General features: G+C 39.6%; 1 protein-coding gene across 1 annotated transcript in view; it reads right to left on the bottom strand.

Annotated features, from left to right (window-relative positions):
* ptpa (protein phosphatase 2 phosphatase activator) overlaps window positions 1-22813 on the bottom strand; it is a 101142-nt gene that overhangs the window by 73432 nt on the left and 4897 nt on the right. The window contains exons 2-4 of the mRNA XM_061980612.2: window positions 8505-8605; window positions 7299-7385; window positions 5411-5536 (exon numbers count right to left, since the gene is read on the bottom strand). Coding sequence (XP_061836596.1) covers window positions 5411-5536; window positions 7299-7385; window positions 8505-8605 — 314 coding nt within the window. The remainder of the gene's footprint in view (window positions 1-5410; window positions 5537-7298; window positions 7386-8504; window positions 8606-22813) is intronic.

Here is a 22813-nt window from a genome sequence, read left to right as displayed (position 1 = left end):
GAGCAGTAAGGAAATAGATGGATGGATTGAGGATGTATCAAGTAGTTTTTAAGTTTACTTGTATTATCCGCGTTGAACATTTTTCCCGTCATGCGACGAAACCGGCTGGTTCGGTGTCGCCCTGGAAACGGTCGAAACGAAAGTGGCGCACTTTGGTTTGCAGAACACAGACTTTCTTACCGCCGCCAAAAAGGTTGTGTTTTGAACTGGCCTTGTTTAACTGTTTGGTAACAACATAACTCAACGAGTTATGAATAGATTCAATGTCCAAAAAACAAATATTTTTATCTACGACGAGTATGAACACACTTTACTTTCTGCTTACGACGTGCCACGCTCCCACCTTGCCGTTCCCACGCTGCATAGAGGATTCTGGGAGAAGTAGTTTATTGACAGAACCTGCCAACGCTAAAATGCCAGAAAAACTACTCTCACCAGGTTTTAATTTGATACCGTCACACGTCACGGTGTTATTGATAAGACTTTGAAACCGAAATACAGCGGTATTTATAATACCGTTACATCCGTAGTTCATATATTCCCATTCAGGTGAATAATGACTCATAATCCTCATGAAAAAAGGGAGTGAAACAAAGCACATACCAAGTGTCTTTTAGTGTCTGTCTCGCCATTTCTGGGTCAAAATTGGATGCCAAAGTTGACCAACTCGTACGATTATGTCTCCATCCTTCTACTATGCAGGTGAGAGGCATTATTCATGATCTAGAACAGGGGTATCCAAACTTATTGACTGGGGTCTGCATTGGACTAAACAAAATTTGGGGGCCAAAAGCCGACTGCATGCAAAGTAAAGCCCGGCGTATACAATCGCGTCGCAAAACTTGCATGGGCAAAGCCGTCGTGCCCCCTCACTCTGCGTAGCCTACCGCAAAGCTTGCGTGCACCTTCCAAAAATCAGAGCCGTGATTGATCAGTTTTTGCCGAGGAGGGTCCACGAACACAGGCGAGCAGAGTTTGTGCTTGAAATGCACACATTTTTGTATGAAATAAAACAACAGTGATTAAACATTTCCATGAAAACTGATAAGAGTACTTAATAAATCGGTGCATGCGCTCTTAAATTAAAAACTGAATGCGCATTGTTCAGTGTTTTGTGTTGTTGTTGCGTCCAGAAGGAGTCACAAAGTATGACACTCTTTTCAACTTGTATTTTTAATCTGGTGCTAACAGGTTCAATTCTGACACATTGTTTCTTAATGAGTGGAACTGGCCTAAACCCTCCACTCATTAAGGGGGAGAATTGGGTGAAATAAAACCTGAAATAGCTCTACATCATATCCGGCCACCATTGTGATTTTGTAGTTCTCTTTAAGACCACCGCCATTTAGATTGCAGTCCCTACGTCTACTACCATGAATTGATTAACGTGGACTCCGACTTAAACAAATTGAAAAACTTAATCGGGTGTTACCATTTAAGTGGTCAATTGTACGGTATATGTACTGTACTGTGCAATCTACTAATAAAAGTCTCAATCAATCAATCAAAAACGTCAGAATGAGTTATGAACCCAACAGAGAGATCGTTTTTGAAGGTTTTACGCCATTTTAGTTGTAGTACTTACAGCAGTTATTCTGTTTTTAAGGCTTAATCCAACCTCTCACATGTATTACTTAATTTGATTTCAGTGATTCATAATTTTTAAATCATTTTATTAATTTTAGTTGCAGCTGAGATAGGCATCACACCCCGTGACCCCTAAAGGGACAAGCGGTAGAAAATGGATGGATGGATCATAAATAGTGCATTCACGCCACTATTTCACAGCATTTTAACCCCGTTGCAAAAATGTATTTCTATACCATGCCAAACCCATATATTATCTTATTTTAGTTGTCTTGTACTACCAAGGCTGCTTTTGTAACAGATTTGAGTTATAGTAGATATGTATAATTTAAATAAAAGTTTATTTACTATTTTTCTTATTTTAAAAGTCCAATGTTGTACAATTGTGTCTTAAATAAAAGTTAACTATGTTCCTTATATCAAAAGTATTGTCTACTTTTTGTCTTAAATAAAGGTTTCTAAACTATTCTCATATTAAAAGTATTATTATTCTAAACTACTTTCCTTATTGTAATTAATGCATTTACGCCACTATTTCACGGCACTTTAACCCAATTACAAAAGTTTGTATCTATGCCAAGCGAAACCCATATATTATCTTATTTTAAGATTATATTTTTTTATATTTTTAACAAAAATATTATATTTTTAACATTAAAATATTTGTTCAACAGAGGGTTTAACAATACATACAGGTGAAGTAACATACTACTATTGGGAATGATTAGTTCCAGTCTAGATAGACAAAGATGTCCATGTTGTGGTTGTCTGTCGTCACTCTGTACACAAAGGAAACAGTATCTATTATCTAGTCAACAGCAACTGCAGTTGCGCCTTTTAGAGAGACTGCCCCTTATTTAGTGTTTTGGAGGAGGAATTACAAGTGTTGCGCCACCCCCACGGAAGAACTATAAATCAAACAAGACGCCGTCGGTGGGGACGAGAGTATATTCCAGAATACATATACATACATATATATATTGCCCATACATATTTATGTGTACATATTATAGTAATATAATGGATATATAATTATTATTAAGAGTATGTGAAAGTTCAACTCCTACCTTGTTTACCTTTGTGACGTCTTCCTTAAAATTTTGTAACCAGAAATATTATAAAAACGGTTATCGCGCGCTGATTCTCCACTTCGTGCGCGCGTGGTGCCTTTCTGCGCGCGCGCGACGCCTTTCTGCGCGCTCTCTGTGTACTCCTGGCATCTCTCCTCGCGCTGTCATGTTTCTTTTTGGCACTTTGGGGGCGGGTATGCTTAGAAATCTTACTGATTGGTCAGGCGAAAAATGCTGAAAAATGCTCAGAGCCAATCAGAAGTATAGCAGGGCGGGTCATCGTCAATATGTATCAAGATTTACGGAGGAAGAAGTGGATAAAAAAATGTCGCGCGCTGATGAAGGTTATTTCATACCACAGAAACACAATACAGGGTAATACAAAATGTGACCCAAATAAATAATAAGACAACAAACACCATAATCACATCTTTCAGCCAGAACTGGTCCACCAGCAATAACATTATTTTATATTTTCACTTCTTCTTGAACATTTGTTTTCTAATTTATGGAATTTCTTTTAATTCAGCCATAAAATTAATGAAATAATCTTTGAATTTTGTTTTTAAAATGTTAAAAATAGCTTTTAATAATGTATTCTGAAACAGTTTAAAATAATCAGAGAACTGACTAACACTGACCCTACACAACTATGTTGCACAATTAAGTCTTTTTTTTTTAAAGCGAAAGAGGTAATTTCAACAGGTACAGCATCCTATGTCATATCTACATGTAATAAGATTTGCAACAAGGCAAACCGTTTGTAAATTGGTCGAAAATCGAGCAAGTTATGGTAATTTAATTAGTACATGTACCATTGACATCAATGTAATGATTGAGGCTAGATGTCCGAGGTAAGATGGCTACAACGTTGCTACACTGGAGAATGATTGGTCATATGAAAAATGCTCAGAGCCAATCAGAAAGGAGGGGCCGTCTAAGCATACCCGCCCCCAAAGTGCCAAAAAGAAACATGACAGCGCGAGGAGAGATGCCAGGAGTACACAGAGAGCGCGCAGAAAGGCGTCGCGCGCGCGCAAAAAGGCGTCGCGCGCGCGCAAAAAGGCACCACGCGCGCACAGAAAGGCATCGCGTGCGCGCAAAAGACACCACGCGCGCGCAAAATGGTGTCGCGCGTGCGCACGAAGTGGAGAATTAGCGCGCGATAACAGTTTTTATGTGCTCGGATTTTTGGCACTAATGTGACGCCATAGAGGAGAGCCAGAGACAGAGGACGACGAGCGACCGAGGAAGAGGAGCTGAAAAGCGAGGAAAGAAAGAGAAAAGAGTTGGAAGAGAAAATACTTTGTGTAAAATTAAAAGATTGTAAACCTGGCAAAGCCATCTGGCGTTCAGTTTGTCGGTCCTGAAAGAACCCCACGGCACAAGACGTGTCACAAACGCTAACGTTAATTAGTTGTGCAAATACCTTTTACAACATTAACAGTTACATATACTATGTACAAACCAACAATTAACTTTCACTTTAATCATACTATCATTGTTGTGTTATTAAGCAAAATAAGCAATACTTTTACTTTTGTTGAAATATTTACACTGTACACTTTTTTGTATTGGATGTTTATCTTTATTTTTGCACATTTTAAAGCAAAATAAGCAATACTTTTACTTTTGAAATGCTTATACTATTGCAGAATATTAAGATTTGCACTGGATGTTTACTTTTATATTTGCACATTAAAAAGCAAATAAGCTACTTTTAATTTTGCTAAATGTTTAAAGTTTTAAATGTTTACATTGTTACAGAATATTTTGTCATGTTGTTGTCAATGTTGACTGAGTGGCCATACCTTTTTTTGTGTAAATAAAAGCCATGCCATTTGAAAAAACTGGCCTACATTTATTTTTTCCTCTTCATTTTAAATAAAAAAAATAATCAGTAAAAGGAAAAATAATCTATAGATTAATCGAAAAAAATAATCTATAGATTAACCGATTAATCGAAAAAATAATCTATAGATTAATCGATAGAAAAATAATCGTTAGCTGCAGCCCTAAACGTAACAACAATCGTTTGTACAAAAACAAAGAATGGGGCATTTCCAATGTTATCAGGAAATGATTACAGATACTTCAGTTTGCATTGATTACAGGGGAACTGCACTTGTTATTTTTATTTTGTCTATTATTCACAAACCTTATGTAAGACAAGCACATATGTTTTTCTTTGTTTATGCATCTAACTAGTAAATACATGTGATCAAAAGTCTGCTTACAATGAAGCCTATGGGAGGTGCACTATTATGCACCCTTTATGCGACTGTGAATTGTTTTTGTTTGCGGATGACTCGGCCCTGCTGGTATCCGGCAAGGACAAGTCACAGGTGGAGAAAATCCTCAATGCTGAACTCTAATATATTGTATGAATGATTATATAGCCTATATTATTCAAGCACTATTGACAAGTGTTGCGCAGAAAATGTGGCCACTGAAAATTGGAAACAACCGTAAGCAAGACTCATGCCAGTGTCTGGAGCCTCGGCGGTAAGACTTTGCTGCACCTTCGCGTACGTCACATCTCTACCGGGCAAACCCCAGCGACCCCTTTTTAGGTCTGCACCAACCAGTTGAGAATCACCAGTCTAAACATTACCGCGCTACAACAGTAACACTCCCAAAATAGTTCAGTATCTCAGGGTTTCAAACTTAAATATGACTGAGTTTAATCAATCAGATATTAAATGATAATTACATTTAAGCATGTCAAGATGTTTGTGTGTATTCAAACAAACCTGTTCTAGTTTGGCAAACCAGCTTCTGAAAGCCTTATTCCCAAAGCGAGATGGTTGGTCAACAGGAGGCGTCTCGTTTATCCATCGGTCTAGAGTCCCCAAAAGATCTATTAGCTTCTCCACTGTCTGTCAGGCAAGAATGAAAATGTTGAGTGCAGGAACGCACAAAGGCATACTAACTTTCTACACAGTACACATTAAAAGTGAAGGACAGGAAGTATTTATTGTGTCAAGCGACTACCCATTGAACAAATACAGAGAAGCCTAGCCTTTGGCTAGCGATAGTGTCAAGGAGAAGCCAGGGTTTAAAATCCCTCTTCTGTAGTTAAAGTTTTCTGTTTGGGAACACTTAGTTTACACTAAGCCAGATAAGGTTATCCAGGGTAAATCACACCTAACCTTATGTGTGTCCACACACAACAATGCCACCGTTTAAGACCCCCCGTGCCCCTCCGTCCGCCGGTGCAACGCGACCTAGTACGCATGCGCGAAAAAATGAAAAAATAAAATAATTAAATAAGCGTCCATTTGCTCCAAGCTCTCAGGTAGATGTTTGCTGTGTTTTGTGTGCAAGTTTTTCAATTAAAATGTATCTCCTTTGAACAATATCCAGTGTTGTGGTATTTCAATTAACTAGAGTCCAGTGTTCTGTGGAGCCCTATTGTAGTGAATCACACCTGAGCCATCATAAATGAATCAAATCTTTAATCGACATGAGAAAGTAGATAATGCGATAAACTGTTTGGGATACAAGGGGATGATTCCATCTTTCAGCTGCGCGCTAATGGCGTAGTTAGCGAAAATGCGGGTATCATGCACACTGCCTGGCCATTTCACAGTCACATCCATACAGCAATATTTGTAGTCACACACTGCCTATCACGATCACATCCACGAGAGGAAGGGACCAAGTTTTCCGGTAAGTAGAATCACAGCGGACTGTTCGAAAGTTTTCTTGCTGTCTGAGATGTGTAGTATCCGAAATAGCTGTAATCGCCTGTTGCCTTCTCTTAAGGTATTGATTTGTGATTTCCAAAAGCGCCTGTACATGTACAAGAAGGAGAAACACGGGCATGTCTGCATGATCTTCCTCCATCGTTGTTATGAAGCTGGCTGGGGCGCGTTCTTTCTGGCGTCACTTCCTGTGTGGGCGCGGTCTTTCTGGTGTCACTTCCTCTCCAAACTCACTTTGTAAACGATCAATAAGTCCATTTAAAGCTAAGTGCCGAAGATTCAAGAAATACACGGCTGACTTACCCGTGTAAAAATTTGTCAGAGGAGGAGGACCTTAAACGATGATTTAGTGTGGCTGAAACGGGGCTTAGGCTAAATAATTATTCGTTTAAGGGGTTAAATGACTTAGTGTGTAGACATCGCCTTAGCCTTAAGACTCAGCACACCTAAACCCATTACAAACCACGCACCCAAACACACAGGCCACCTGGGTGAGAGACATGCCCCTAGTGTCTGTTATACTATACTGTATAATTATACTCACACCATCTTCACACGAAGCCAAGATGTGGATTTAAGTTTGCATACGCTACCATTTTTGACCTAAACTGGAACATTTTTAGCGTCTAGGTACAAAAAGTAACGTGCCCCCTGCACCCTTGAATATTTTTATGTATGTGGTTTTTGGTGGAAAAGGTTTTAACACCCCCGTTGAAACGCGTGATCTGTACCAAAACAGGATGGTGGCGTACTGTTCTATCCCTAGTTTAGAATAGTTCAGTTTTGACCTGCTTCATCTCTAAAGTGTATTAACTCTCATTTTTGCTACAATTCCTTCTAATATTTGAGTTTTGTAGAATGTTGCCATAATCCCTAGCACAGAAAACTGTCAGCACACTATAAATCTCTCTAAGGGTGACAAAAGAAAACATACCTCAGAAACTTTATATTCACATGTCAGCTTCTTTCCCTTTACACTTTCATTCAAAGCCAGAATGAAGCCCATATAGTCAGCATATGCCTGGAATGAGGGATTAAAAAAAGAGTCAAACACAGTGACTATTTAGTCAGGTTTGCAATTAGACCAGGGCGATGTATCGATAACTTCATTTTTTTTATTGTTGCAGACGATTTCGAAAATTAAAAAATATATATCTTTCTCCTCTCTACTTTTGCCCCTGGGAGCTTCCGTAGCTTTCGTCCGCCCACTTATTTCCTCAGGGAGATTCACACATCTAGCAAAACATGACTAATGCTAACGGGAGCGACACGTTTATTCCAAATAAAAGTGTTGTCAGTAGTTATGATTTGCGGCAACAGGTGCAAAGTTTCTTTAAAAAAAGGAAGCAGCCCAACAAATTTATTCAGGCATCTGAAATCAAAGCCTCAAGCCGAGTGCAGGAAATGCAACTCTTTAGCTGGCAAACAAGGCCGCAACAACAATCAAACTCTGGCTAAAAAGCATTTTACTGTGGTGGAATCAAAGTATGTATGATGATACCATGTATGAGAGAAAAAAGCACAGAACGATAACTAAAGCAGTCGCTCTTTACACGATGTGTAAATGAAAACGCTTGCGTCTATCCACTTGCTAAAACCATAGTCTTCTCAGTGTTTTACTTGATTATTTATTTGCATATAATGTATATTACTAACTTCTATTTATCGAAGTATTTTATTCAAGACAGAAGTTTTAAATTTGCACTTTATTGATCACAATGTTGGAGATTATTATTAATTTGAATGCAATGTGTAATGCTACATTTTTGTTAATATAACTATTTATACTTTAGTTCAAGTACTACTTCCAAGGTGACGTTCTTAATTTAGTTATTTGAAAATTAATCCATAAATTATAATTTATATCTGGTCTGAGTACATTATTCAAATTACAATGTTGCTAAGAGTAAGTTGCAGTGTCACTTAAAACCTAGTTTATAAAATAAAAGACAATTGTGTTTTAAATTTTCTCTGTCATTTGAATTCATTGATTTCTTTAAAAAGTAGGGAAAACAATCGAAAAAAAATCACAAATCAAATTTTTTGAAAAAAAATGTCATATTTTATTTTTGGCCTAGCTGCAATATGTAATAACAAAAAGAAAATCGGGTGAGAAAACGGGATTAAAAATGCACATTACCTGAGAGCGCCTCCACTTGCCCATGTCGGGAACCATGCTAATTTCCTTCTTGGGTACCATAAATGTCGCTATGACTTCAGCTGCTTCATCCTCAGGAGCTCCTGCAAAAAGTTAATAAGTATGTATGTATATACATATATACACAAACAATATTATGCAGACACATACATATATATATATATACACACACACACACACACACACACACACACACACACACACACACACACACACACACACACACACACACACACACACACACACACACACACACACACACACACACACACACACACACACACACACACACACACACACATATATATACATACACACACATACATATACATACATATATAAACACATACATACATATCTACATATATGTATGTATGTATGTATGTATGTATGTATACACACACACACACGCACACACACATATATATATACGTATATAAACACACAAACATATATAGACACACACATCTGTCTAAATCTGTGACAGTGAGGATTTCTTCTTTGTCAAGAGAATTCATCCCACCTCACAGGTGTGTCATATCAAGATGCTAATTAAACAGCATGATTATTGCACAGGTGTGCCTTCGGCTGCCCACATTAAAAGGCCACTCTGAAATATTAAGTTTTATCACACAGCCACAAGTTTTGGGGGAGCGTGCAGGTGGCACGCTGACAGCAGGAATGTCCACCAGAGCTGTTGCCCGTGAATTGGATGTTCATTTCTCTACCATAAGATGCTCGATTGATTGCTAGTTGATAGGCTCCAGCACCCCTGTGACCCCGAACGGGACAAGCGGTAGGAAATGGATGGATGGAGGGATGTTTTTAATTTTACAAAGTCATAAAAAATCTGTAAACACTTGAGAACGGTTTTGGAATGTATTTTAAAGTGATTTAGCGGTAGAATTGATTGTTCCCATTAGCTGCATTGCGAGCCACCAAGAACGAGACAATCTTTATATGTTACAAAGCGGAAAAATAAAAAAAACCTTTTGTCTTCTTGTCTCCCATAATGATTGTGAACGATGGGCACAATTCCAAAAAAAGTGCAGATCCCCTTTAAAAGGCACGCACGCACACACACGCTACTCTCATAACACTACTGTGAGTGCGTCATCTTTCTGTCTTGCTTTGGATTCTCTGCATGGAGTGAGAAGAGAAACTGTGATAGCTTGATATATCAACTCAAAAACAGAAACTTGCCTTCAGTTTTGTTGGATTTAATGCAGACGGTGCTGCAACATCCTGATACTCCCAATGTGTCTGTTTAATGAGTTGCTTCCCAAACTACTCTGTGTAGTGTTCAATAGCTTATACACTACTACCGTCTACTAGTGTCTTGAATCTGCAACTACCTTCAAATCTACTTTAATTATTTTATTACCTTAGCCACGCTCATCCTACCTGAATACCAGACACTCTCTCCACAGAAATGTAGCCCCCTTGGTAAGTTGGAAATTGTTTTACTGTATTTATTGGCAGGCTTAAATAAGTCATAAAAAGTATCAATAACTATCGATATCGATCAATATAAAAAAAAACGTATATCGTGATATAGTTTTCAGCCAAATCGCCAGACCTACTCTCTCTGACAAAATAAATCAATGTGATGCGTATGTGGTAAAAGTAAGGATCTCAATGTAACATAATGTAGTCTGCAGTCACATAGCGTCTGACAGCAATAACAGTCCCAAATAACCAGGACCAATTATAGGGTCACAATGTTAATTGTGAGTCATTATTTTATTTGCATTGCGCTATTTGCATTGTTTTTGCATTGCCTCACACGATTAACACTGCATATATTTCTATTTGATTTAAATTGTTTTTGTTTGGATAACATTTCAGGAGCAGTCACCTTTTTGCGCTCGCCAAAGTGTTCATGTCATCATGAAAGACATCAACATCGAGCACAAAAACACACTAGAAAATTCCCGCGGAAATTTTGATGGGCCTGCTATCTGTGCCTTGAACCTCTGGCCGGGGGTCGGTCGAAGCCGGCGTACTTTTAAGATGCCAACGTTAGCATGCTAACAGTTAGCATGTGTCACATACCAAGTTATATGACTCTTAAGTGTATGGCAGTGGAATTGGAGATACAAGTTAAAAATTAGCTGAAGAAGTTAGCATGCTAACCTTTCATGCTAACAGTTAACAAGTGTCACATACGAAGTTGTATGACTCAGGGGTAAACGGTAGCAAAATTAGCTCAAAATGTTTGCATGACTAATGTTACAATGCTAGCATGGTAACGTTGGCATACAACAAACTTGTTTTATCACCTGAGCCGCGCTCACCCTTACTTTTCTAAGACTGCTATTTCCAAGCTGTACTTGATGAGCAAGGAATCTGTGCAGCAAGAAATACGGTCAGTCAAGTACTCTACAACAACTTCTGACCTGTGGTCAAGTCATACTTCTGAGCCATACATGAGCCATTCATTTCATTGACCATGAAAGGCTTTTGAAACCAGATGCCTGGAGACCATACATTTACCTGAAGAACACACAGGAGAAGTGATAGCAGAAGGCCTGAAGGAGGCACTGTTTTCCTGGGATCTGATTTAAGACAAATGGTGTGTATCACCAAAATGATTCCTGGGCGCAGCCACCGCTGCTGCCCACTGCTCCCCTCACCTCCCAGGGGGTGATCAAGGGTGATGGGTCAAATGCAGAGAATAATTTCGCCACACCTAGTGTGTGTGTGACAATCATTGGTACTTTAACTTTAACTTTAACTTTACAGACAGCGGAGGCAAATGTAGTGACAGTGACTTCACTGAACTGGACACGGTTGCAGTGTTTTGGCCATCGTTTGTACTCTGCTATTGGCGAGTACCGTTGTCACTTTAAAAAGTAGTAATTTTTTTCAATTCTAAACTACCCTATTGTTCTTCATCCATATGTTAAATGTGTTAGCCCAGTGGTTCTAAAACTGTTTTCAAAAAGTACCACCTCAGAAAAAACTTTGCCCTCCAAGAACCACTAAAATGACCACCATGAAATTACAGCAGCATAGTAGGCCTAAGTATTCATTAAAAAAAGGCAAAGTTTTTTTTAAACAAATATATTTAATATTATTGGCCACTGTAACATTACAGACAATGCCCAAACATCATCAACAAGGATACTCAATATACAGTACATAGTTACGAACTTATTTTGCGTATCACAAGATGGAGCCCGCATAACACTAGTGGTACACGTACCACAGTTTGAGAATCACTGTATTAGCCAATACATTTAGATTATAGAATTATAATAACTATTCTCTATGAAAATAGCTTTATACACTCACATGACTCATTTTATTTATTATTAGTTATTTATTCTGGCATTGATTTTTTTTGCAGGTGCCGCAGGAAAGGATAGAGGGGTGGGCAGGGCTGTAGGTGTGCGCAAGAAAGTAGTCGCTACCTTTTCTTACACATGGAAGAAAAATAATGCACTCTCTAAAGCACAGTAATGTCTAATGTAGACACATTAGACCAAGATAGGCTGCCTGAGGAAACCCGTGGTGCAACGCACAGGGCCAGTACCTTGTACGGCCCTGATGAGACGGAGGAGGACCCACAGTGCCTGGAACCTCCAAGCACCACCGGCGCAACCCCGGGGCAGACTGTTGGAGGGGGGACGCGTGGCGTGGAGCGCTACCTGGACACAAGTCGAGGCACTGATCACCCTCGGCTGGGTCGCCCAGGAGAGGGTGTTTGATTAAGACCCGAAACACCCTATGACCCCGGGAGAATCACTGATGATATATCCAGGTTGCACCGTGAGGTGTATTATGAAACCGATCCAGTATGGCATCGCCATTGAGTTCAAGGAAGAGGCTGGATGACAACCCCGAAAGAGTGGTGACAACTGGAGAGACAGTTGACAGCCCGGAAAGACGGCAACCGGGGCAGGGAGGGGTAGCATCCCAAGCTGCAGCTCCCGCACAGGAGCACCCATATAACGCTGCGAAAAACCCTGAAGACACGTTAGACCAAGATAGGCTGCCTGAGAAAACCCGTGGTGCAACGCACAGGGCCAGTACCTTGTACGGCCCTGATGAGACAGAGGAGGACCCAGGCCCGGACACTCCCCACAGTGCCTGGAACCTCCAAGCACCACCGGCGCAACCTCGGGGCAGACCGTTGGAGGGGGGTCGCGTGGCGTGGAGCGCTACCTGGACACAAGTCGAGGCACTGATGACCCTCGGCTGGGTCGCCCAGGAGAGGGTGTTTGATTAAGACCCGAAACACCCTATGACCCCGGGAGAATCACTGATGATGTGTCCAGGTTGCACCGTGAGGTGTATTATGAAACCGATCTCAATCCCCCCCATGCACCAGCTGGTCCCAGAGTCACCAACCAGGTGGGGCTCAAGACAGAATATGGTGGCTACTCTCATGGACCTTAGGTTCAAAGCCCAATACATCAGACCAGAGAAGGTAGGAGCAATTAAAATGCATCTGAGATCATGGATGAAGACCAAGGCCAGTCACAGACAGGGCCAACTGAGGAAGCAGCTAACCAAGGTGCAGAAGAAGAGTCTGCCAGTGGACCACCTCTGCCACTAGGCATTAAAAAGCAACATAAATCATTTGGGAGCTTCTTCAAAAAACAGTGCCAAGAATAAGATGCCTTGCCTCTCACTGAAAAACAAAAAGTGGCGAGTGAGCTGAAACGATACCTATAAAGTGCCTAGATGCTGATGGTGACTGTGAACCTCTGGACTGGTGGAGACTACATGAACGTAACTTCCCTTGCGAAAAACGTACTTGTGCATCAAGTACCCCCTCAGAAATAATTTTTAGTACTGGGGGTAGTAATATGCTTACATGCACTAAGGCAGCTTTAAAATCATAGAAGGTCAACCAGCTGGTGTTCCTAGCACATAACCTGGAAAGACAATATACAGGTAAAAGCCAGTAAATTAGAATATTTTGAAAAACTTGATTTATTTCAGTAATTGCATTCAAAAGGTGTAACTTGTACATTATATTTATTCATTGCACACAGACTGATGCATTCAAATGTTTATTTCATTTAATTTTGATGATTTGAAGTGGCAACAAATGAAAATCCAAAATTCCGTGTGTCACAAAATTAGAATATTACTTAAGGCTAATACAAAAAAGGGATTTTTAGAAATGTTGGCCAACTGAAAAGTATGAAAATGAAAAATATGAGCATGTACAATACTCAATACTTGGTTGGAGCTCCGTTTGCCTCAATTACTGCGTTAATGCGGCGTGGCATGGAGTCGATGAGTTTCTGGCACTGCTCAGGTGTTATGAGAGCCCAGGTTGCTCTGATAGTGGCCTTCAACTCTTCTGCGTTTTTGGGTCTGGCATTCTGCATCTTCCTTTTCACAATACCCCACAGATTTTCTATGGGGCTAAGGTCAGGGGAGTTGGCGGGCCAATTTAGAATAGAAATACCATGGTCCGTAAACCAGGCACGGGTAGATTTTGCGCTGTGTGCAGGCGCCAAGTCCTGTTGGAACTTGAAATCTCCATCTCCATAGAGCAGGTCAGCAGCAGGAAGCATGAAGTGCTCTAAAACTTGCTGGTAGACGGCTGCGTTGACCCTGGATCTCAGGAAACAGAGTGGACCGACACCAGCAGATGACAGGGCACCCCAAACCATCACCCAACCATGCAAATTTTGCATTTCCTTTGGAAATCGAGGTCCCAGAGTCTGGAGGAAGACAGGAGAGGCACAGGATCCACGTTGCCTGAAGTCTAGTGTAAAGTTTCCACCATCAGTGATGGTTTGGGGTGCCATGTCATCTGCTGGTGTCGGTCCACTCTGTTTCCTGAGATCCAGGGTCAACGCAGCCGTCTACCAGCAAGTTTTAGAGCACTTCATGCTTCCTGCTGCTGACCTGCTCTATGGAGATGGAGATTTCAAGTTCCAACAGGACTTGGCGCCTGCACACAGCGCAAAATCTACCCGTGCCTGGTTTACGGACCATGGTATTTCTGTTCTAAATTGGCCTGCCAACTCCCCTGACCTTAGCCCCATAGAAAATCTGTGGGGTATTGTGAAAAGGAAGATGCAGAATGCCAGACCCAAAAACGCAGAAGAGTTGAAGGCCACTATCAGAGCAACCTGGGCTCTCATAACACCTGAGCAGTGCCAGAAACTCATCGACTCCATGCCACGCCGCATTAACGCAGTAATTGAGGCAAAAGGAGCTCCAACCAAGTATTGAGTATTGTACATGCTCATATTTTTCATTTTCATACTTTTCAGTTGGCCAACATTTCTAAAAATCCCTTTTTTGTATTAGCCTTAAGTAATATTCTAATTTTGTGACACACGGAATTTTGGATTTTCATTTGTTGCCACTTCAAATCATCAAAATTAAATGAAATAAACATTTGAATGCATCAGTCTGTGTGCAATGAATACATATAATGTACAAGTTACACCTTTTGAATGCAATTACTGAAATAAATCAAGTTTTTCAAAATATTCTAATTTACTGGCTTTTACCTGTACTTGAATATTTGAAGTATGTTTATAAATTAGGTCGACTTAAGTTACTTTTTCAGATTTCTATGCTGGTTTTAGAGCTCAGTCAATGTTACTTTTCTGTCAGGTTTGGTTTTTATGTTACAGATGCAAAGTACCTCATTTGTATTCTATTCTATTGTATGATCCTAGCTAGGTTTGCAAAACTGCACATATTTAAAAAAAAACATATTTGCAGTATTTTGATACTGTTTACAAAACACTGCACATATTTTAAAACATTTTATCTGCACTATTTTGTTACACATTATCAAGCATTTATCAATTGTTATTCCTATTTTTGCACCCAAATGTTAAGAGGTTATTAGTAAGAGTTTAATGTGATTTAATCAGAGGAATGCAATATTTTAAATACAAATGTTTACATTTCATATATTTTCTCCTAGTCCTTATTTTAGATTAGTCATAAAAAATATCAATAATTATCGATATCGACCAATTAAAAAAAACAACTATATCATGATACAGTTTTCAGTCATATCGCCCAGCCCTAATTCTAAGTCACTGTTTTAATGCACTTTTTTGAAATGTTTAGTATTAGTGTTAGATGGTAACGCTCCAAGGCTCTCACAAAGTTTGCCATTATTAGTAGCAAACAGAGAAAACAGGTTAGAGAACCTATGTTGTTTACAACTTGTGAAATCAATGTGCCCAGGAAAAATGGTAATGCTTATGTTACATGGGGGACGTTAGGATCCAGGGCACCAGGCTGGAAGCCTAGCAAATAAGACCAGGGTCTAAAAATAAAACATAAAACAAATAAAACATTTTCTGGGTCTATACAACTGCTTTATGCGAGTTTATAATACTTACATCAGTGGTCCCCAACCACCGGGCCGTGGCCCGGTACCGGTCCGTGGATCGATTGGTACCGGGCCGCACAAGAAATAAAATGAATAATAATTTTTTATTTTTTTTTAAACAAAAAAAACCAAAAAAAAAAAAAAAAAAATACCATACATTAATAATAATTATCGGCCGATAAATGCTTTAAAATGTAATATCGGAAATTATTGGTATCGGTTTCAAGAAGTACAATTAATTACTTTTTAAAACGCCGCTGTACGGAGCGGTACATATCCGGTAAAACACGGACGTAGGGCATACTTGCCAACCCTCCCGATTTTCCCGGGAGACTCCCGAATTTCAGTGCCCCTCCCGAAAATCTCCCGGGGCAACCATTCTCCCGGATTTCTCCCGATTTCCACCCGGACAACAATATTGGGGGTGTGCCTTAAAGGCACTGCCTTTAGCGTCTTCTACAACCTGTCGTCACGTCCGCTTTTCCTCCATACAAAGAGCGTGCCGGCCCAGTCACATAATATATGCGGCTTTTACACACACGAGTGAATGCAATGCATACTTGATCAACAGACATACAGGTCACACTGAGGGTGGCCGTATAAACAACTTTAACACTGTTACAAATTTGTGCCACACTGTGAACCCACACGAAACAAGAATGACAACACATTTCGGGAGAACATCTGCACCGTAACACAACATAAACACAACAGAACAAATACCCAGAACCCCTTGCAGCACTAAGTCCTCCGGGACGCCACAATATAAACCCCCCGCTACCACCACACCCCCCCAACCCCGCCCACCTCAACCCCCCCCAAGTAAGTATGTTCTAGTTAGTATACTCTGGACTGAAGCTGTGTGCCTTCATTGTTTTTGTAGCTGTTGTTTTGAGGCATGTTTAAAAACAATTTTTTAAATCATGCACTTTGTGAAAGTCAAAGTATAGTATTTCCCATAGTTGTAGTGGGTATAAGGATTATCTCAGGGAGAGCATGTCCCAAATTCCAAGCTGTTTTGAGCCTTGTTTAAAAAAAAAAAAAGCACTTTGTGACTTCAATAATAAATATGGCAGTGCCATGTTGGCACTTTTTTCCATAACTGGAGTTGAAGTTGTCTTATTTTGGAAAACCTTGTTTTTGATTGATTGATTGAAACTTGTATTAGCAGATTGCACAGTACAGTACATATTCCGTACAATTGACCACTAAATGGTAACACCCGAATAAGTTTTTCAAATTGTTTAGTTGGGGTCCACGTTAATCAATTCATGGTAAAGTAACATTGTTTAATGCATCCAGCGGGGCATCACAACAACATTAGGCATAAAAATGTGTTAATTCCACGACTGTATATATCGGTATCGGTTGATATCGGAATCGGTAATTAAGAGTTGGACAATATCGGAATATCGGATATCGGCAAAAAAGCCATTATCGGACATCTCTAGTTTTATGGCGATAGACACAATGATGCCGTGGCCCCAATTGGGCCATTGTAAGCGGACTTTTATTTACGAAGTTGGATGCATTAAAAAAAAAAGCATGTGTTTTTTGTCTCTCATTACATTGTGAATTATAGGCAAAATTCCCCCAAAAATGCAGTTCCCCTTTGAAGGCTAAGTTGCATGCAGCCCAGGCTTTCAATGTAGACTTTGAGTAGCAATAGTGCTAAGTAAACACATTATACCAATTAAAGTTTATTAACAGAAGTATTTAATTTAAGACACAGCCATCATTTCTCTAAAACCTGGCTATTCTATAAGTGTTCCGTTAAAAACAATTTTGAAGAGACTAACATTTTTGTAGTAGATTAGCAAAAACACAACAGCGCTGCCATATAGAGGGTATTTGAGTAGATTATGTCCTGTTATATGGACAGGGCTGTTTTTTGAGTATTTCATAACTCTGACAAAATAAATAGGCAAATATCCAAGAAGTGACTGCTCTCAGTGAGGTGTGTGTAAATATACCTTTTGGATCCGAACACCACATAACGTTTTTATTCTTTGAAATTTGCCACCACCAGGTCTCTATGTAGAACCCCTGTTTTGTTTGTCGCACTGTGTTAGTAGTGGGGCATGGTGACACAGGGATTACAGGTGTCACAAAACGAAGGTCCTGGGTTCGATCCCCTGGCTAGGGGTGTGTATGTGTACTTATACATTCACTGTACAAACATACATAAACACATACTGTACACATACAAGTACACATACATAAATACAATCATGCATATAATCACGTTTCATCAAACATATTAACGTTGTTGCCCAAGGGGAAACTGGGTAACACATGGCACACTGACAAAGCTTAACCTATTGCTACTATAACAATCTACAAGGCTAATATAGTTGGCTTCTGTTTCTTCCCCTCTATTTATCTGCTTTATTTTGCATTTGAAGTTATCATTACATATTACTGTGTTAAGAGTTGCAGGTACGATGCATACCACCAACTAGCAGGTTGTGGAAGTCCAAGTGTATCTGTAGCTTGTCGCCACAAATGACTGCAAATGAAACACTGAACTTAAGTGGAATACCATTCAATTATGGTGTTGGAAGAACACACAACTAAAATCCATCCACACAGACACCTCCAAAGACATGCACCTGGGGATGGGTTGATTGGCAACACTAAATTGGCTCTAGTGTGTGAATGTGAATGTGAATATTGTCTATCTGTGTTGGCCCTGCGATGAGGTGGCGACTTGTCCAGGTTGTACCCTGCCTTCCGCCCAAATGCAGCTTATATAGGCTCCAGCACCACCCCGCGACCCGGAAAGGGACAAGCGGTAGGAAATGGATGGATTTTAGTAGTGTGTTCTTCCAACACCATAATTGAATGGTATTCCACCAGTTCAGTGTTTCATTTGCAGTCATTTGTGGCGACAAGCTACAGATACACTTGGACTTCCACAACCTGCTAGTTGGTGGTATGCATCGTACCTGCAACTCTTAACACAGTAATATGTAATGATAACTTGAAATACAAAATAAAGCAGATAAATAGAGGGGAAGAAACAGAAGCAAACTATATTAGCCTTGTAGATTGTTATAGTAACAATAGGTTAAGCTTTGTCAGTGTGCCATGTGTTACCCAGTTTCCCCTTGGGCAACAACGTTAATATGTTTGATGAAACGTGATTATATGCATGATTGTATTTATGTATGTGTACAGTATGTGTTTATGTATGTTTGTACAGTGAATGTATATATTTGTATGTTTGCACAGTGAATGTGCGTGTGGATGTACAAACTTTGAGTGTGTAGGTATGTACAGTATTTGTGTATGTATGTGGGGGCGTAGGTACCTGCAACTCTTAACATAGGTCATATGTACCAGGTCTGCCAGGGGTCTGCCAGCGAGCCAGAGGATGTAGCAGTAGGGAACGGTGTTGCCAAGAAAAACTGCACTTTATTTTTGTTATTTTGCTCATCATCCACAATCCGTATGTGAGACAAAAACACACGTTTTCCTTTTCTGTGCATTCGAAATAGGTGGATACAACCTTCTTTTTTTTTCCTCCAATAAGGCACTTAAAAATCATGCAAAAACCTCCAACAACATTTTGTATACAAGCTGTAAGTATGTAATGTAGTAACATGCACATTCATAATACTAATTGGTCATTTTAAGGATAACCGGTACTACAGTTATTTATGAAAGCAGAGAAAGAGAGACAATCAGTTTATTGAGCATGTCATACATGTAGTACATAACATACATGCATATATCTAGTGAACAATCTAGTGCTCAATAACAATATTATTGTTTCACAAAAAAAGAGAATTAAACATCTCAAAAGGGTAATGGGAAGAAGTATACACCTTTTTAATCCCACCTCGTTTCCGTAGTTAGACTTTAACTAATAACATCCGGATTCCTCTGAACCACATTTTATTATGGATTTGCTCAGATGAATGTGTTTACAATAACTCAATATGTCATAAAGTACATTCATAATCACATTAAAAAAACCTGGATCTCACTATACTGAACAAAAATCCTATATCTGTACAGACTTAAAGACCCGAAAGACTCGACGCTTAGGTTAATGCTTTTTTTGCGTGGCAACAAAAGTGTCAATTTTATTTAATAATATTTCATAAGCAATATACTTAAAATAAAGCAACTACCGGTAGTACCGAGAGTTGGACAATGTAACCAGGTCGCTACTACTATGCATTTATAATGTGTATCCACCCGACATGGTGTTTTATATTACGAGTCTGTATTTTAGAGTTGTGTGGTTTATTGAACTTGCATTTTAGATTTGTGTGGTTTATTGAAAAATAAATGAATTGTTGTCATGTTGTAGATAACCAGCACTTCACTGTCCCAGTCTGTCAGCTGCAACTGACCTGCATGTTTTACACTGTAGAGCGAGAAGGTATGAAACTAGGCATATGGGTATTACATTGGTCAGTTTCACTAATGCAGTAACATTTCATGTCAGCTATTTATTTTGTTTTGTAGGCTAACCTATTGACACACATCAGCAAGGCAGCCACTTTTCTCTCCTCCCAAATACTTTTTCTTAAGTGCCTCAATACTTGTTTTGTGGGTATTGTTAGTTGTGACCATTAACCTTTCTTTCCATGGTTTCTTGAAGTGTTCTTCAAATGTTGAAGTGTGCAATATATTTGAAACTTTTGTGTGCAGTTCTTTTAACATTATAAATGCAAAGTAGTAGCGACCTGGTTACATTGTCCAACTCTCGGTAGTAGTTGCTTTATTTTAACTATATTGCTTATGAAATATTATTAAATAAAATTGACACTTTTGTTGCCACGCAAAAAGAGCATTAACCTAAGTGTCGAGTCTTTCGGGTCTTTAAGTCTGTACAGATATAGGATTTTTGTTCAGTATAGTGAGATCTAGGTTTTTTTAATGTGATTATGAATGTATTTTATGATATATTGAGTTATTGTAAACACATTCATCTGAGCAAATCCATAATAAAATGTAGTTCAGAGGAATCCGGGTGTTATTAGGTAAAGTCTAACTACGGAAACGAGGTGGGATTAAAAAGGTGTATACTTCTTCCCATTACCCTTTTGAGATGTTTAATTTTCTTATTTTGTGAAACAATAATATTGTTATTGAGCACTAGATTGTTCACTAGATATATGCATGTATGTTATGTACTACATGTATGACATGCTCAATAAACTGATTGTCTCTCTTTCTCTGCTTTCATAAATAACTGTAGTACCGGTTATCCTTAAAATGACCAATTAGTATTATGAATGTGCATGTTACTACATTACATACTTACAGCTTGTATACAAAACGTTGTTGGAGGTTTTTGCATGATTTTTAAGTGCCTTATTGGAGAAAAAAAAAAGGTTTTATCCACCTATTTCAAATGCACAGAAAAGGAAAACGTGTGTTTTTGTCTCACATACGGATTGTGGATGATGAGCAAAATAACAAAAATAAAGTGCCGTTTTTCTTGGCAACACCGTTCCCTACTGCTACATCCTCTGGCTCGCTGGCAAACCCCTGGCAGACCTGGTGCATATGACCTATGTTAAGAGTTGCAGGTACCTACGCCCCCACATACATACACAAATACAGTACATACCTACACACTCACAGTTTGTACATCCACACACACATTCACTGTACAAACATACAAATACACATACTGTACATATACATTCACTGTACAAACATACATAAACACATACTGTACATATACAAGTACACATACATAAATACAATCATGCATATAATCACGTTTCATCAAACATATCAACGTTGTTGCCCAAGGGGAAACTGGGTAACACATGGCACACTGACAAAGCTTAAAGGGGAACATTATCACAATTTCAGAAGGGTTAAAATCATTAAAAATCAGTTCCCAGTGGCTTATTTTATTTTTTGAAGTTTTTTTCAAAATTTTACCCATCACGCAATATCCCTAAAAAAAGCTTCAAAGTGCCTGATTTTAACCATCGTTATATACACCCGTCCATTTTCCTGTGACGTCACATAGTGATGCCAACTCAAACAAACATGGCGCATAGAACAGCAAGCTATAGCGACATTAGCTCGGATTCAGACTCGGATTTCAGCGGCTTAAGTGATTCAACAGATTACGCATGTATTGAAACGGATGGTTGTAGTGTGGAGGCAGGTAGCGAAAACGAAATTGAAGAAGAAACTGAAGCTATTGAGCCATATCGGTTTGAACCGTATGCAAGCGAAACCGACGAAAACAACACGACAGCCAGCGACACGGGAGCAAGCGAGGACGAATTCGGCGATCGCCTTCTAACCAACGATTGGTATGTGTTTGTTTGGCATTAAAGGAAACTAACAACTATGAACTAGGTTTACAGCATATGAAATACATTTGGCAACAACATGCACTTTGAGAGTGCAGACAGCCCAATGTTCATCAATTAATATATTCTGGAGACACACCCTCATCCGCGCTCTTTTCCAGAAAGCTGATCTGTCCAGTTTTGGAGTTGATGTCAGCAGGCCAGGGAAGCTAGGGTCGATATTCTTCTCTTGATCATCTTCGGTGGCATAAGGGACGGTGTGAGCCAAGACATCCAGGGGGTTTAGCTCGCTCGTCTGCGGGAACAAACTGCCGCCATTGCTTGCCGTGCTACCAAGGTTCTTTGTTCCTGAATTGCTCACACACTCCGGCAGATTCAATGGGGGTCTGGCGGCAGATTTCTTTGACTTTATCGTTGGAAATGCATCTGCTTTGAGTGTCGCAGGATATCCACACATTCTTGCCATCTCTGTCGTAGCATAGCTTTCGTCGGTAAAGTGTGCGGAACAAACGTCCAATTTCTTGCCACTTTCGCATCTTTGGGCCACTGGTGCAACTTGAATCCGTCCCTGTTTGTGTTGTTACACCCTCCGACAACACACCGACAAGGCATGATGTCTCCAAGGTACGGAAAACAGTCGAAAAAACGGAAAATAACAGAGCTGA

The sequence above is a fragment of the Nerophis lumbriciformis genome, linkage group LG20, assembly GCF_033978685.3.
Source record: "Nerophis lumbriciformis linkage group LG20, RoL_Nlum_v2.1, whole genome shotgun sequence".
Taxonomy (NCBI): Eukaryota; Metazoa; Chordata; class Actinopteri; order Syngnathiformes; family Syngnathidae; genus Nerophis; species Nerophis lumbriciformis.
Note: the sequence above shows the minus strand (reverse complement) of the source record. Positions and strands in the feature narration are given on the sequence as shown.